The sequence below is a fragment of the Sipha flava genome, unplaced genomic scaffold (assembly GCF_003268045.1).
Source record: "Sipha flava isolate LNK unplaced genomic scaffold, YSA_version1 233_pilon_pilon, whole genome shotgun sequence".
Classification (NCBI taxonomy): Eukaryota; Metazoa; Arthropoda; class Insecta; order Hemiptera; family Aphididae; genus Sipha; species Sipha flava.
This window is the reverse complement of record NW_020272873.1, coordinates 140,343-158,565: the sequence shown is the minus strand read 5'-3', so window position 1 is coordinate 158,565 and position 18,223 is coordinate 140,343. Positions and strand designations below refer to the sequence as shown.

Here is an 18,223-nt window from a genome sequence, read left to right as displayed (position 1 = left end):
ATTAGTTTGGGAGCCTAGTTTGGTTGAGTTGAGTTTAGTTGAGTTGGTTGAGTTTAGTTTTACAACTGTTTTATTTTTAATTTGATCATAGTTGAAATCTAAAAATATTTAGGATATACACAATTATATGCATCAATAATTTATCTTTTACTGACCAGTTAATTTAAATTATCAATTAAAATTTCGAAAATGTACTGAAATATACATATTTAATTAATTTAAAATTTTAATTTTAATAATTAAAAAAAATTATAATAATAATTAAATTTTTTTTAAATTATTTAAAAAAAATCCCAAAAATATGCATTTAAAATATAAAACCATAAATATAAAAAATATGCGAAATAACAATAATGTCATTTGATTCAGTAGAACGCAAATCGAATTTGTATCCAGGTCCGCATTAAATTGGATCAATAGAAAAAAATTAAAATATCTGAGTCCTAGTCATCAATATACAAAAATCGTTCAATCATAGATTATTAAATTTGCTAAGTCCGATTTATTTCATAATCAATATTAATATACGAGTAGATTTCTTATAAATTAGAATCAATAAAATAAAAAACTTTCCGGATTCTAGTGAATCGGTGTTCGTCGTTATAACAGTCGTTAAACATCCAAGCTAGCTCGGAATAAAAAACTGCTTTTAAATGTATCGAATTATTTGTGTTCATAGTTATTTTGTTGGTATAAAATATATAAACACAAAGAGATAACTTTATTAGTATGCTGTGACTCAACCAGAATTAGTTTTCCGGGGGGGAGGGGAGAGAGGAATGCATTTTGAAAAAATAAGCATTTTCTGAAGGTGTTTGGTGGGATAAGAAAGTAAGATTAAGTTAGGTTTATGAGTAAAATATTTAAATTACAAATTAAACTTCTATTTCATATAGTGATATCACAAAAAAAAAGTACCTATTATACAATCGACTAACGAAAAATCACAGTAGCAAGGTTATTGATCTTTTAAAGCTGATCGGAACGTTACAAAACGTTCCATATCGTCATGTTATTATTGTTATCTATTATATTACGAATAATATTCATATTTAATATCAACTAGCCATTTCGCGTATTCAAGATAAACCATTTTTTTTCCTACGTAGAATTTGTAAAAATCTCAGAAAAGTTTCGGGGAGTGGGGTTACAAGCCCCAAACCCCACCCTTAGTTGCACCACTGTTAGTCTGTTTATTGAATATTAATGAATCGCATCCGTTCATTGATTTAAAATAATGCTCCTTAATATAATTTTATTATCGAGAACAAACGACTAGATTACCGAAACAACCTTCCTGCCAATATTGTGACTAAAGTGTTGTTTCAAACTCGGTAAGAAAAACATGGCTCGGTAATCTCAAATTATCTCAAACTTCCACTATCCGGTTTACTTCCCTCTCTTACAAAACTCTCACGCACAATGATACTTCTTTTTGTACTAAGCACCTCGAAGAAATGGTTTTTTTTTATTTTTCTCAAGTTACGTAGGTATATTTTCGTATGTCCTTCCTCATCCTCCGATCTATATATTTTCTTTAATTTTAAAATTCTCAAATCATCCAAATTAACCTTTCATTCGTTGTCAGATTTAATTATTTAATTTTATTAATTGTCATTTCATTTTAGAATTATTACCAATTTATTTGTACAAGACAGTGATGAATGTCATTTAGAATTAACAAATCTACAAATATGTCAATACCAATAATACAATCATAATCAATTACTAGTAACGATAAATTGAATGAAAAATTACTATAGAAAAAAAATTATTTGTTTATTATTTGCTGTTCGAATTGGCCGAGCAATGCACAAATTGACCAGTAATTCATATTTTCTTTGACATATACCAAATAGTTTATCAACGTAGAATGAACTAGGTTTATATAAAATTGTTCAATCCATTCTAAAACTGTCTAACACTTAATTGAAAATAACGTGTCGTCTTGATTTAAACATTGGATCAGCGAGTATTATTTAATAGTATTATTAAAGCTTACGTTGTTCTTTGCTTTTTTATTTTAATATTTTTTTTTGAACCAATGTTTAAAAATGTAAATTCACGTTGAATAAAACTTCTAAAACGTACCAATATATGTATATTTTAATACATTTATTGTACGTCATACTACTAAAATGTGTATTTTTCTTATTTCTTTTTTTTAAAGAAAACAATTCGTTTTACCATTAGACACTCTTCCAGGTATACCTGTACTTGTCGATACTACTATGCTTTAAAAGGAAATTATGCAATTTGTGTCTTAGCACGAAAAGATTTATTTTTCTAGTAAAAAAAAAAAAACTTGAACCGACGAATTAATAAAAATAAATTCTTTATATTTTATTACTTATGTACTATGTATTTTATGAGCAAACGATTAAATTATAAAACACGAATTCGATAATAATACGCGCAGTATCAGTGCAAAACAAATCGATCTCGTGATACACGTACGAACACATTGAATAATAATTAGACACACGCGATGCACGAACAATAATTCACCGCGAGAGAAATCGATAGTATATAATAAAAATTGAAACGTGATACGATTGATTAGAACGGCAACAGAGCATGTGATTGTTATAATATTTAAGTCAAAGCCCGCCGCTGGTACCTGAGTATCTTAGTACTGAGTTACAAACTGTGATGCGGACACCGGTGTGGTTGCCGGCAGCCGCGGTTGGTTGACGATAAAAATACAATACAAACATATCAGTAATAAGTTAATTCGACTTGTTTTTAACAATTAATAATGGCCGACAGATCGATACAGGAACTTTCTCCTAGTTTAGTTGTGCCTATATACACGAGCCGTAAGTACTTTTTGTTGCGAAAAAGTACACGTTTTTATAATATTTTAATTTTTTTTTTCTGATTTATACACAGTCCGTTTTATGTGTAGCTCCGAATAGCGAGGCCTACGCAGTGCACGTGTACTGCTGCTTGCATCATGATTTTATCGAACCGTAATTGGTGACGCTTTCTGAGTCCTTCAACGCGCTCTCGTCTCGGCCTTCGCAATCCATTGCGGGTTTTTCGGAATTCCTCGTCTCCTTTCTGTGCTGCGTGTAGAGCCATCTGCAGGAAAAGAAAGATAAAACGTTATTTTTAACACGTAACGATAACAGTATTGCATAACATCTGTAGTCGTATATTATGGATACATACGAGTATATTTAACATATGTTTAATCTACAGAAAAACAAAAGATAACATTTTAAAAATTAAATTTTTCCATTACATAATTAAGATAAGGGCCTCCGTAGAACTAAACGCCTAAACCTATTTACTTTTAAAATCTGAAAACCTATGGTTGCATAATATTTGATTATGAATATTTTGTGATACAATTATTTAAATAGGAATAATAATAAATAATTAACAATAAGAGAGTAAAGTTTAAAATAATATAAAATTTTTTTGTTTTTAATAACATTTACTTAGTATAAGCGGACAGTATAATTATGTAGAAATGTAATTATTTTACTATTTGCCAGGCATTCAGTATAATACTGAAAATGACTATATTTGATGTATGAATCACACAGCGTTTTTGGACAATCGTTATTGTTAATAGTATGTAGTACATTAATTTATAATTATTCGTTTCAGACGATTTAACGGAGGCGGATTTAAATAATAATCGTATCGTTTTATGGTTTTTGTGTTTAATGGCTTCTCTATAATTATTGATTACGTAACTACATGGCCAGTGTGCGATGTAAGAAAATAATACATTTCATTAAATAGATTTCATCACTGTTAATAATATTAATAATATACCTATCGTAAACTATATTATATTTTAAAATTTTAAAACGTGATTTTGTTAATTCATCACTAGGGTTCGGATGTTTGTGAAATTGCATATTTTTACTGTTGGTCCGATTTAATGCGGACCTGGATACAAATTCGATTCATATTCAACTGAATTAAATAATACTATTGTTATTTTAGATACTTTTGTGTATTTAATGGTTTTAAACTAGAGCTCTAAATACGCGTGTCACATAAAATATATTTTTATTTAAAATATATATCCGGTTGGTAATAATAAAATTAGTAATTTTGTGTTGAGTACTTGAAGTTTAAATAAAATATTATTCGTACAGATTAAGATTAGGGAATACGTATTTATTATTGATTTGAAATGTGATACGTGAATTCATATGTGTATTAAAATTTCTATTTTAAATGTACATTTTTGGTATTTTTAGAATATGAATGCATATTTCAGTACATTTTTGAACTTTTAATTGATAATTTAAATTAACTCGTAGATAAATGATAAATTATTGATCCATATAATTGTGTTTGTCCCAAATATGGTATGTTTAGATTCAGAAATGATCAAATTAAAAAAAAACAATCGTATTACAACAGTGGCGTAGCTACACAAGAAAGAGCCCCGGTGTAGACATATGGTCTACCGATGAATATTATTTTTGAACATCTCATCATTACAGTCATATTTATAATCTACACGCATACAAATATAATTATTTCGACGGAAATAAACAAATATAATGCATTGTTTTCACAATTATCTTTGTTTTGTATAGTATATAGAGAATATAATATTTATGCATATTTATTCAATATACGGCTTAGCACTATTTATAAAATAGTGTTCGCCGATTTTAAGATCTATACTTACATATAAAGGAAAATAGTAGGAATAGTTATGGCTGCGGTGACCAAGTAATATGCACCTGGGAAGTATGACACGGTGGATTCATACACGTAACTATACAAAGGCCCGCACAAAATAGGTACGACATTTTCCCCAAGACTGGTGACTGCGCCCACTTGACCTGAATAGAAAAAAAAAATTTTATAACCGAAAAAGTAATCGGTAATAACTGCTACGAATCTTAATACAAAGCAGGTATACGATGTGCGCATTTGGCCATGGTTACTCCGTACTAACCGAGTTCTGCGGCTGGAATGATTTTGTTTATAATCGATTTCATGGATATGATGGCCGGTCCTTGTAAAAAGTTCACGAACACACCTGTTAAAAAATTATAAGTTTATCGTTGTCAAATACATAATATAAACTAAATCGTTAAAAAGTTTTAAGTCAATATAAACTACTTAGATATAGCTTTAAACAGTTAACATTATTTTACTGATTAAAAAAACAATAGAGTGATGAAGTTGTGTAAGTGGGCGTATATCATTAAAAACAATTTAACTAGTTAAATTTAAAGTTAGTCAAAAAAATGTTTTATAACCTTTTTAGATTATAGAGTTAATATAAAATGTTTGACTCGTTGATGCTCACTCTTACACCTGTATATGCGCATATGATAGAATTATCAGTTATGATGTTTACAGGCGATGGGATATGAGATGTTAGATGAAGATATCGTAGTGGTTATTTAATTTTCTTCATCGTATATCACTTACCCGAATAGAAAACGGTTTCAGTCGTAGCAAAAGCGAAGACGAACTGAGATAGAAATTTCCCAGTAGTAGCCACGGCACCGATCAATGCGTCGTCAATGCCAAATTTTCTGATAACGACTCCGAGGACAAAAAATGTTCCTGCATAAAAGAACAAGTAGATCGGTTACAGTATAATAACATAAACTTCACGCAGACCAAGTCGATCGAAATACATTGTATAGGTAATAAATTGTATTTTGGAGTAAAATGTTCCACTTACCCAAGAGATTGACACACATAGCAGTTGTGGAGAACACGCTAAATTGCAGTTCGTTCCAATTAAACTTGACTCGAGTGAACAGATACACGACGCCTTTGTCGCCTACATTATAGTAAAAACATAAAAAATTATTAGTTTCACTTTCAGTGGTGTTATTTTTAAATTTTAAAAGTATTTTTAGTTTTTTTTTTATATTTTTTTTATGAATATCAATATTTATTTATTTTTAGTAGTTTTAAGGGAAAGGGAGTAAAGTGGTTATATGTTCCTCTACAAAGCCAAAACTGATTTCAGTTCATTTTACGATTAATGTCTTTTTACATTGTATTTTAAAGCCAATGTTTTTTTTACTGCTGTGTTAAAATTAAAATAAAGTTTCTTTATGAAAACATGTTTGTAATTACCAAACTATTAAGATAATGAAATAATTATTATATTATTGAACTATCTAAGATATCAATGATGAAAAATATATTATTATTAAAGTCAATCAATCAATGAACAATGATTACAGAAATATGATCGTGATTAATGTTGTTTACATGGTATTTCTAACAATGTATAATTTTAAAAATATATATTATATAATGGTAATTTTAAAAAATAAACAAATCTATGTTTCCATTTAATTACATTGAATTATCTTTCTTGACAGACTACAAATGCTTGATAAATGCTGAGAATTTATGTTAACAGATTAAGCACCAAGTTGATAAATTGAATATAACTCCACGTAGGGTTTTGAAGCCCTAATATATTAATCGATTAAATTAATACATTTTAATCATCATTATCAGGGCCGACCAGAGGGTGGGGCAGAGAAGGCTATAGATCCTCAGGGCCCGTACGTCCGAGAGGGCCCATCGTCTCAGCCTTTTATATAATATTTGTATTGTACTAAAGTATGTACAAGTAGTATGTATATCTTGGCCAAACAAGTGCAAGTAAAGAGAACCTGGAACCAATCGGCCCCGACGTCCTCAAAAGTTCTCGTCGGCCCTGGCAATTATGAGTTAAATTATTAATTAGTAAAAAATTATAGTTTGCTTTTACATACGAGTACAATAGAAAAATGTTGAGTTTATTGAGTTAATTGTTCATCGAATACAAATTTTAAAACTATAGGTACTTACAATTCATTGTTTTTATCGAATTGTAACAAGGTATTTCGGTCTATGACTTTTAAAAATATTTTTAAACTGGTTTTATAGTGGTGGCGAGTTCTGTTAATAGTTATAAATATTACGCATACGAATATAAATTTTGAATAATATTATAATTATGCAACATTTGAACAGCTTTAAAGTTATATTTAGCGCCCGGAACCAGAAATATATACATTCCTAAAGGTTATATAATAGTTTATTTTAGTTGAAATAGTAAAATGTTCATAGTCATAGCAAACATTATTATAATAATAAAAATAAGAGGGGGTTTCGTAGCCGATTACATTAGATGGTTGAGCCTAAACTCATTATCATCGAGTTTCGAACCAGGTCGTCGGTGGTCTCGCTTTTTGAGCCACCGTCGTAAAAGAAAAAAATGCTCTACCCTCAAACTAAAACCAACTACTACCACCTACTTAACTATAAAAATAATAATTAAAATAATCAAATTCTGAAGGCGAAAACACGCTGTGTCTATTGTCCTGTAAGGCAGTAAATAATTATTATTTATTATAAATAATAAATAATGGTTAGATCAATTATTCTCTTGTTTATGTGATTTTAAAAATATTTTTAAAAACATTATCAAGTATTTTACATTGATTAGTATATTACAGTGATAACAATGATTAGTAATCGTGATTAGTACAGTGTGTTTTATAGATTAATTTTCTTAGTTTCTCATTTAAATTTTGTAATTTAATTAAGCAATTTAATATCGAAGTATTCAAAACTCTCGGCATTTTAATTCAAGTGATAAATGATATCTTCAGGTCAACGACTATTTCAGTAATTATTGATCATGATATGTTTATAAAAGTACATTAAAATTAGATTAAATAACCAATTTTCATAACACTATTTATTGTCAATTTTAATCTATTCTAAATAATTGTACTTAAACAATATAATATTTTTTAGAGTTACCAAAGTTAAAAACCGTGTACCATAGTATTGAGTATAATATATGAAAATATTAATTCTACAGGTTAAATTTTTTTTCTTTCCTTAGTTTTATAGTTTCTCGTTATTGCATTTGATATTGTATATAAGTTACATCGTACATCACTTATCAATATTTACCAAGCCAACTTGCTGGAAATAGCCAAATGTATGTGCACAAAATAGGGGATTCCTCTAGAATTTCATGTACAAAGATTAAAGTTTGAAAGAAGATAGTATTATGAAATGGATGGCGACCGTCCACTTGATATTACACAAAATAATTTAAGAATTAAGATTAGGTTAGTTTTTCTTCTAGTCATTGATATAATAATTTTTCAATTAGATAATCGATTTTAGGGTTTAAAAAGAATAATTGAATATTTTGATTTTTTAAATCCTTTTTCATTGGTTAATACTACGGGAGATGATAATATTAAAGCTTCCTATGATTTTGTCCATTTTTATAACGTCAATATTGGCTCAGATTTCACCAGACAACTTTTATGCAAAAAAATTTAATAAATTTAAAAAAACTAAAAATATAAAACAACTAGCCATGTTTATTATTGAAAATGATTTTTGTACTACATGTAGACAGTGGTGTATCCAGGGAGGGGGTTAGGAGATTATAATCTCCCCGAATATTTTTAATGTATAATTATTGTCTATTGATTATAATAAAAACACACAAAAATTCAAAAAAATGTAATGTTAGATTTTTTCTAACCTCCTCTCCAAAAAAAAAAAAAAAATTCTGAATACGCCGTTGCATATAGTGAAATATTAAGTGCATGTATTGTATACATAAAATTATCAGTCACGGTTGCATCAGCGGAACGTACATTTTCGAAGCTTAAATTAATTAAGAATTATTATTAGGAAAATCAATAGGTCAAAATTGTTTTCTTAAATATCGAAAAAGAACAAGCCAATATCCAAGATATGGACAAAATCATCAATCAATTTACTGAAACCAAAGCAAGAAAAGTTAATATACTTAGTCAAATAATTATATTTTAAATTTAAAATGTTTTTTTTTTACTTAATTCTTTCTTAATAAATTTTGTAATTTTGTTATTATTAATTATTATTAAAATCAGGGGTGTATTTATGGGGGGGGGGGGCTGAGGGGGCCCGGGATCCCTCCGAAATGAAAAACACCATTGTTAAAGATTGTTATTTTTATCATGGATATGTCTTAATGCTGAGGGTTTCTGAAAATTTGTCGCGACATTGAGAATGTTCTTTATGCGATAATTTAAAATTTTATATTTATAAAATATGTTTATTCTTTTAAGAAAATATGTGCTGAATTTTGAGGGACTCTAATAAAAAATTTGTTTATTACAAAGTAGTTTAGAAATAATCAATCAATAAAAAAATTGAGTTTCTTATTTTTTTGATGGTGTAAAGATTGTTGAGAAGTCTTATAGTGTTAAAGTAATTTTTTCGTAATAGTGTGCTTCCTTCTTCCCTTCCACCCTAAAATCAAATACATAATCGGCCCCCTCCGAAATAAAAACTTATATACGCCACTGATTAAAATATAACCATAAATCATGTACATAGTATTATTTTGCTGATAATGAATACAAATTATGTCAGTATTAAAAAAAAAAATTAATTCTAATCATAGGACCCTAGATTTACTTTGTTTTCGGGGCCCAAAAATCCTAGTCGAGCCACTGGCAGATACATTAGGGGACATACTGCGGCGGTAATTCGGCAGCGATAAAATATTGCCGCGGGATATTTTTAAAAACCGCAGTATACTCGATTTTACAGCCACCGCGCAGCGGTATTTTCTATTGATATTTTTAATTTTTCCCCAAAATCAATGTTAGTATTTCAAATAAACTTGTATTATTAATTATTATTTTAAATTATTTAATATTATCCTATAAGATTATGAAAATATGTGTAATTAAACGAAATTAAAATTACTATTTTTTTTATTCATTATTAACTAATTTGTTTTTGTATGCTTGTAAGTGGATATCATGTATTTAAAACTAAGGCGCATAAAATAATATTTAAAAAATACGATAAAATGTTTAAAATATTCATAGATACTTATTATAACATTTCTCAATTTATGAGAAATCGCGTCACGCATATCTAGATCTAATTTGGGTTCGAATGAAATGGAATTTTGCAATGTTTATTTTTAATTCAAAATTATTTGAACAAAACCTTTCTGTTTAGTTTAATCATTACTGATTAACGTGTATAGTGCATAATAAGTATAATATATTATTTAATTTAATTGAAAATAATTAATTAAAAAATAATCAGTATAATATGTATAATAGTAAAAGTACATAATATAGTAATAACGTACTACATATATAGTTAAATCGTCAGTTTATCAAATAATTTATTATATTACACGGGAATGTACAATTATTATGAGATACATAAATATATTATGTTTATACTGAATAAAAATCGCTACAGTCGCAATGTGTTCAGGTAAGCGATTTTAACACCACCACCGCGGCAGTGTGTGGGGACCTTAACATGTAAACTACTTAATTATGAAAATAATAGATTTAAGGCTTTATCAGAATTGTACCAAATCCAATGTGGATTAATGATTGGGTGTGTCAACTATTTCGACATTATTAGAAGTTTTTTTTTCTCCAATATTCAATTAGTAGTCATGATTAACGTATGTACCTTGCAATGGGCCCATAATTCCAGTGATCAGTATTGTCAAGACGATTACTTTTGTCCTCCTATTGTTCTTCGCTTTCTTGAACGTCACTTTGAACGCGTCAACAATGTGTTTCAAGTCAAAAAAGAATTTGGCTTTACTCCAACAAGACAAGTGACGAGTCTTTTCCGATTCGGTTCGCACTTGCATGGTGTCGTGGATGCACACGTGAGCCATCCAAATGCTGAATAAACAAAGTACAATTGCTATGCAGTACACCCCGACAAATCCGACTGTACGGAATAATATACCGGACAGGCCAGTACCGATTGGGAGACTTAAAGCCATTGTTGCGTTCACCAAACCCACTCTTATGGTTTTATTTTTGTCCTGTATAGAAAAAATAAAAGATTATTATGTACATCGGTTGTTGATTAGATGCGATCAGGACAACGTTATTCTACGATGTCGTGAACTTTGTCAACAATTCATGGTCGACATGTATGTAAAAATAGAGAGCGATCAATGACGATACTGTAGATTAAATCAAAAAAAGCTGCGTGCGGAAGATTCTCAAAACAATTGTTAGATATCGGTAATGGGAAAGTTACTACAGATGAAACGGGATGCATACAATTACCGACCGATTTCTGAACAATCATTGACTCGCAAGATACTCTCATTGACCAGATATTTCTCAATGTACACAGACAATACAAAAAATCATGAGTGGCTGGCAGAAAGGGCAATTTTAGCAGCAAAAAATGTGGACGTCAACGAATTTAATCTCAAGATACAACATTTGTTACCAGAAGACTTGGTGTCATACAAATCTATTGATACAGTTTGCGATGCTGCTGAAGCTGTAAATTATCTAACAGAGTTTTTAAACTCGTTGGATTTACCAGGCATGCCATCGCATAATTTAAAACTGAAGGTTGGATCTTCGGTTATTTTGCTTCGTAATTTGAACCCACCACGGTTGTGCAACGGCACGCTATTATTCATTAAAAAATTAACGAAAAATGTTATGGAATCCATCATTTTAAATGGCAAATCCCGAGGTGAAAATATATTACTACCGCGAATCCCTATTATACCCACAGATGTGGCGATACAATATAAACGCATTAAATTTTCAATTAGATTGACATTTGCTATGACTATCAATAAGTCTCATGTCCAAACGATGTCTGTCTGTGGCTTAGATATGAGCACATCATGTTTTTCACACGGACAACTATACGTGGCATGCTCTCGAATCATTCAGTTTGTTTGTGTTGGCGAAAGATGGAATAACAAAAAATATTGCACCCTCGGTTGCATCATGGGATTGATATTGTTTTTTTTTTTTAATATTGTCATAATTAGCGATATATATATAATTTTAAAGGATCAATTTTAATAAATTATTAAAAAAAAATAAAAGTTTGATATTTTTTTCATTTTTGTATTTCGTCACCGTTAACAGCACTCCATACCTCTTCCACTTATATAATTTAAATTGAAGTGAATGATTGTGTTTTCTTAAACAAGTAATAGTAACTTATTATTCAAGAAAAGCTATTAACACATAAAATCAAAATTATAAACAATTTAAATATGTTTTTTTATCGTAATTATTTTTATAACTATGTGGATAGTATAGAATTCTACTGAAGAGATTACTTCATTTAAAAATAATATTGTATAATGTTATATTGATGATGAACAACAGCAAGCATATACAAAGTTCATAATTAAAATATTTAAATTAATATAGATAATAATTATAATACGTATTTACATAACATAAGACATTAATCAAAATCTTCTGACTATGGATTAAATCTCAAACTGAAATATTGAAATACTAATTAAAATTATTAAAACAAATTTTAAAAGGTAAAACATTTGATGATCATTTTTTTTTCGAGAAAGCAACGTTTAGTTTACAAATTTTCTATAATCCAAGTCTTAGGGTTTAGGTCAATAATAAATAATAATCACTTTTAATTTATCAGTACCGACAACTGAGAAAAATTAAATAGAAAAAAAATAATAATAAATTAGCGTTATTTTTATTTATAATTTATACATAATAATATCTAACTACACGTTTTATACAGATAGACGAGTCTTGCTTACGAATAAAGTGATGGAATAGTAAATTATGTTATCAATATGGTCTTGGAGTAATATTACTAAAAATATGTATTATAGAATTTGTTTAAATGTCTAAAGACCAATTATTTGTATAGGAGATTAGATAATTATTAGTTAAATGTTTTTGAAAAAATGATTAATGTATTATAGTTCTATTAAAACCTAAAAAGTGTTTTTTTGAACCGTGTCTCATCAAAGTATGAAACAAATGATTTTAAAATGTACATAATTTTTCTAATTATTGATAATATTTAGAACAAATATTATTTAACATTGAAATTGTCAGTTTTACTATTTCGTACGTATAGTTTTGTTACTTTCATTGTGCAAAAATTAATTGTGATTATTAAAAATAATTTGATCTTAAGCTTACCGTACTGACATCTCCAATGTATGAGAATACAGCCATGAAAATAACAGTCCAGTATCCTGTAACGGCAATTGTCAGTGATTGCCATAGACCAGACACTTCCATTGGTAGTTCATCAAAGAAATAAACACACACCAAAAGTCCTATGTTTCTGGCAACCTCTCCGTAAATGGGCAATAGCATACAGGGTCTTCTCAATCTGTTTCTATCACTCCAGGAACCAAGGAACAGAACTAACACGGCGGGCAAGCTGCTTTGTAGGATTGTCTGCCAAATTAGCATGTTGGCAACCAATTTTTGCACTATTATCTCGCTATCAGTGAGGAAAATGGAATTTTTTTCTTTATTCACTAGCTCTTCGCATACATCATGACTCAATTTCAAGTTGACTCTACACGCTTTTTGGATATTTAAATTTTGATTAACTAATATAACCAAGATTGAGGCAATTAAATATGGAAATAACATTGGTTCGACGGTTATATTTTTCAAAAACGATTTGAGCAAAGATTCTTTTTCTTCCTCAAAAGTTTTTCCATTTTCTTTAATCTTTTGACTATGTTTATCGACATTAATCGTATCACCCTTCATATTCAATGACATAACTATGACACTTATGAAACGTAACCTGAAACATATGACCAAGTATTATTATTATAGTACAAGTTAATGCAAACTGTTCACAAATATTTATTCTTAAATTTAATTTTACTTCTGTAATAATGCTTGGTTTTACAATGAGTTTTTCATCAAGTAAGTTATTTAATAAATTAGAAGTTAATTAAACAAGTTGTACACGTTTTAAAAGATAAGTATTCATTCCAAGTAGCAAGATTTGAACGTGTTTCTTTTAAATCCATGATAATTACATTATTCTTATTACAAAATGTTCTGGTCACGTAGCAAACTGATTTTCCTCCGCGATTATTCAAAATTATTGTGAAAAAATAAACGGTTTCAAACATTGTAATTGAAATAATAATTAAATAAAAATAAAATGTAGCCTATAAAGTGCCTACATAGAAATGGCTGCTTCTTTATCTCGTGATTGTTTAAGTCATAAAGTATGAGTCTGCATGCTTTATTGTGCCCCTTCATTTCAGATTGAATGTTTTAATGAATAATAGAAACATAAATAGGTAGCACAATTTTTGCCTTTAGTTTTCGTTTCACGTTATATATAGTGATTTTGAAATGCCATAAATATTTTTTCAAGGATTACATTTATATAAAACACACATATTACAAACAGCACTACTACTAACTGTTACTCAGCTAACCCCCAAAAATTATTTTATCTCTAAAACTATTATTCATACAATTCAAGCAACACCGTAAAAATACTCAAAACGTGATCTGTTAACCTGACCAACTAAATGTTTATCATACCGTAGTAAACTCACTGGAAAGTCTCTAAAATTTATCGTAACTGTTTACAATTTATCTATTAATTTTGTTATTATTTATAATTTGTTTTATTGTGTAATGGATAAAATAAAATACATTTAAAAACAAAAAAATCTAATTTTTACTAATCACATTTTATTTGATCATTTTGACCATATTATATTTTTTCATAGTTTTGACAAAACGTGTATCTAGGTTAGAAATATCCTTCTCGTACTTTTAAATACGTAATCAACAAATTAACAATAAAAATATAAAGTGTAAATAAGAATCTCTTCGTAACTGAATATTTCATTAAAAATAGTATATTCTATTTTATTATACGAGCATCATAGCACGAGCATTTATGTATAAAAATTCAAAATGGTATGTATAAATAGAGTATACGATAAAAAATATAAAGACGCATTATTTTCATGAAATTTCCGTCTCTTCTGTACTCTCCAGTCTTTATTTTCATGCGGTCGGCTAATGAACTACATCACATTCTTTCTATACTTTTAAAAATTGTGACAGATATTAAAGAACTATTAGGTATTGAGTTACAGTACCTAGGATCACAAACAGACAAAAAGGACGAAACAATAATCATTCAGGGACAATCGAAATATATTATAAAATAAATGTTTATTATCCATTTCTTGACTATGTGTTATGCAAACTAGCAGCCAAATTTTCTAACCATCACGGAAATTTTGGGAACCTCCAGATCTTACTGCTAAAATGTATTAAAAATAAGAATGATGCTAAAAACAAATTGACAGAAATCTATAAGATATATGTGCTAAATGAAAATGGATATTTGTTGAGTGAGTATCAAATATGAAGCAAGAAGTGAGAAGAAATAAGTGATGACTTAAATGAGTTAAAAACAATTGAAACATTGGTAAAGTGTGATAAACTGTTTTTTCCTTTTAAAATGTTGGCCTTTCTTCCTGTGTCTACTGCGATTGCGGAACGTCCCTTTTCTACATTAAAACGCTTAAAGACGTATTGACAAAACATCATTGGTCAAGAGCGACTTACTGGACAAGTCCTTCTAAATATTTATAGAAATGTAATTTTTGATCCTTTATGAATTGTGAACAAACTAATACAACGTAGGCAACGATTAAATTTACTTGTATAATATTTAATGGCTATAGCCCATAAGCGCAAGATATGACCCAAACGCAACCCAAAAGCGCAAAAAAAATTACCATTTTAACAACCCATAAACGCAAATTAATTTTACAAAAAGGAAGTGTATTTTATTAAAATAATATAATTATTAAGCTTTTAGTGATTATAAAATTAATTAAAAAAATTGAAATTTAAATGATATATCAGTAGTAGGTATAATATTATAATGAGTACCTTAAATAAATATTAATATTAAATTTGAAATTTGAAGCCAACATTTTTCAAATAGTCTAATCTGGAAATATTTTTTTCTGTATACATGTTCATTGTATTTATATTGGAGTCGACTTTAGAGCTGCGTTTTGTGGTTTTTTGCCTATTTGACTGCATTTTTAAGTAAACTTTTGTCTTTATAACTTCGGTTGTTTAAACACTTCGATACAATAATAAATAGATAGATATGGGTTATAAAATTGATCTTTCAAATGACGGTGGTATAATTCTGGACCATTAGTAACCCTTGGCTCATTTGAAGGTGGCTCAGCCTAGAGGTACGGTGGATATCTGCTGTCATTTTCAATAAAATTTGCTAAAATATAATCAGAAAATGCTGATACCTTATCATTATCAGGAGCAATAGAAAATAGTTCATAAAACGCATCAGATATTTCAGTGAAAGGTTAAAAAGCTAATCCAAAAAAAATACTTTAACCAATTCGAAATTTCTGATTCATTTTTGTCATATTTAATTTTAAGTCCCAATTTTTCAATTTGTCTGTACCAAGCTTGTGCTAGGTGAAACCGGTGACATTTAATTTGTTGAACTACGCTCAAACTCCACTACAAATATTAATTTATTTTTGTTTTTCTATTTTTCCAAAACCAGTATTATCATGATATTCATGTATGCGACCGTTAATAACACTTATCTCAATTTTTCAAAGTATTTGTATTTGTTCGATTTTGATTAAGGGAACAAAAATGTATAAACTTTAGCGTTTATACTTAGTTTTATTAAATCACGTCAACAATATTTCAAGATTGAAATAAGAATAACGTAATTATTATTTAATTCAGGAAAATAATTACTATGATTTTTCATGTCAGCGTGATTACTTTAAGTCCAGGGACGGATTTAGGAGAGGTTCAGGAGATTAGCTGATTCATAATTAATATTTGTTGATAAAATTGGCCTTATGAATACTTATATTTTTCTAAGTGTGCCGACTATAAGTTGAAGTTAAAACTAAACTGACAAATTTCCTAGTTTCGACCACCCTCTCCCACAATGATACCACTGGTTTAATTACATAGTAAAACAATATTTTTATGTCAGAACCCATGAGGGATCTTATAAAATAAGATAAATGTTTACAATGATAATTATTAATAAACTTAAAAAACAAATATTACATGATCATTTTGTTGTTTTGTTTCAAGAAATAAATTTATAATTCACTTTCAACTCTAAAAAGTTGCCTCTTGAAATAGCTTGACCCACAGTTCTCTAACTGTATATCTGTCAATGGTTGGGCACCTATTTCAAGAATAAATCTCAGGGCTCCCAGCAATTTCCGGGTATCCGTGTGGGCCAGATCGACACTAGGTTCAAGGCTGGTTGAAAATCGAATAACAATGCTTAGGGTACTTATGACACTGATTCATAAAGTGTTAAATTATGACTTACATCCACTGCAAGCATTTTTGAAATCTGTACGTTTTTATATAAAAAAAAAATTAAAAAGAAGTCGTCTAAAACGCCATCAGAGTTTAAGGATCCTAAAATGATTTCGTTACAGAGAAAAAGTGGTTTCTCACAAGCCACGATGGGTATATATACCTATATACGTACATAACCAGTTTTACTTTGTGAGGTGAAGTTCGTCGAAAATATGAGCATATATCTATAATTAACATTTCATAAATATTTCACTATTATTTATACGTAGTATGTACAATTATTTTTAATACTAACTTGAGATAACAGATAACAGTGTTAAGACTAGGAAAAACAACTCGGAGAGGTTTCTCGCTGTTCATACACATAAAAACGTAGTGGCATTGGAAAAGTACACTAAGGTAAAAATGAAGGATACCTATAAGTGCACGGAATCGTAAGACACAAGTCATATTTTGGTGGGGTCCTGTCGTGCAACTGGTATAACGAACAAAATTCATAAATGATTCCTATAAGGTGTATTTATTGAATTTCAAGATCAGTTAAAAAATGCACGCATCCATCGTATGACGTACGAGTATACCGACACGAGCATATTTTGTGATAGGTACTAAAACATACTTTCATCATAGATTTTTCAATTTTATTACGTAAGCTCACCGTTTTAAATCGCCGTTTACCTCCGCCGCCGTCGCGTAGTCTATTCAGATGAAAATGATTGCGTTTCACGTGCGTGGTTGCAACGGTTTATTATTACTCCCGTCGGTTAGGATTGTGCGTGTTAGTAAATAATGTGTATTTATCTAATGAGATATACACATATTACTGCGGTGGACAAATGACTGAACGATCGTCGAAATCAGTCAGTATTTCGTACAGTTACGCGTTTTACCCTCACATCCGGTCGGTCGTCTAGCTGCTGTGTGCACACGACGGATAAAATGTTGAATTAATGCGCGCGAACATGTCGGTCGGTTTTTATTTCTTATTCTTCGATCGACCGCGGCGCACTCCACGAACACCGAATGCCTTCGACGATGTGGTCGTTACTAAGATG

The 18,223-nt window shown here is 29.2% G+C and overlaps 1 protein-coding gene across 2 annotated transcripts; it reads right to left on the bottom strand.

The window, feature by feature from the left end:
• Positions 1-2,333: 2,333 nt before the first annotated feature.
• Positions 2,334-18,217, bottom strand: LOC112683723 (hippocampus abundant transcript 1 protein-like). Of its 2 annotated transcripts, XM_025554879.1 has the most exons (8): positions 17,827-18,214; positions 12,963-13,587; positions 10,468-10,834; positions 5,678-5,779; positions 5,419-5,556; positions 4,937-5,020; positions 4,664-4,820; positions 2,334-3,084 (listed from the first exon to the last, which is right to left on the bottom strand). In XM_025554879.1, exons 2-8 carry the CDS (start codon positions 13,560-13,562, stop codon positions 2,955-2,957), a joined length of 1,578 nt encoding a protein of 525 aa, XP_025410664.1. In that variant the 5' UTR covers positions 13,563-13,587; positions 17,827-18,214; the 3' UTR covers positions 2,334-2,954. The 2 variants fall into 2 exon arrangements, with proteins under 2 accessions (XP_025410664.1, XP_025410665.1); XM_025554880.1 differs by lacking the exon at positions 2,334-3,084 and having other exon boundaries at positions 4,728-4,820; positions 4,888-5,020; positions 17,827-18,217.
• Positions 18,218-18,223: the final 6 nt, after the last annotated feature.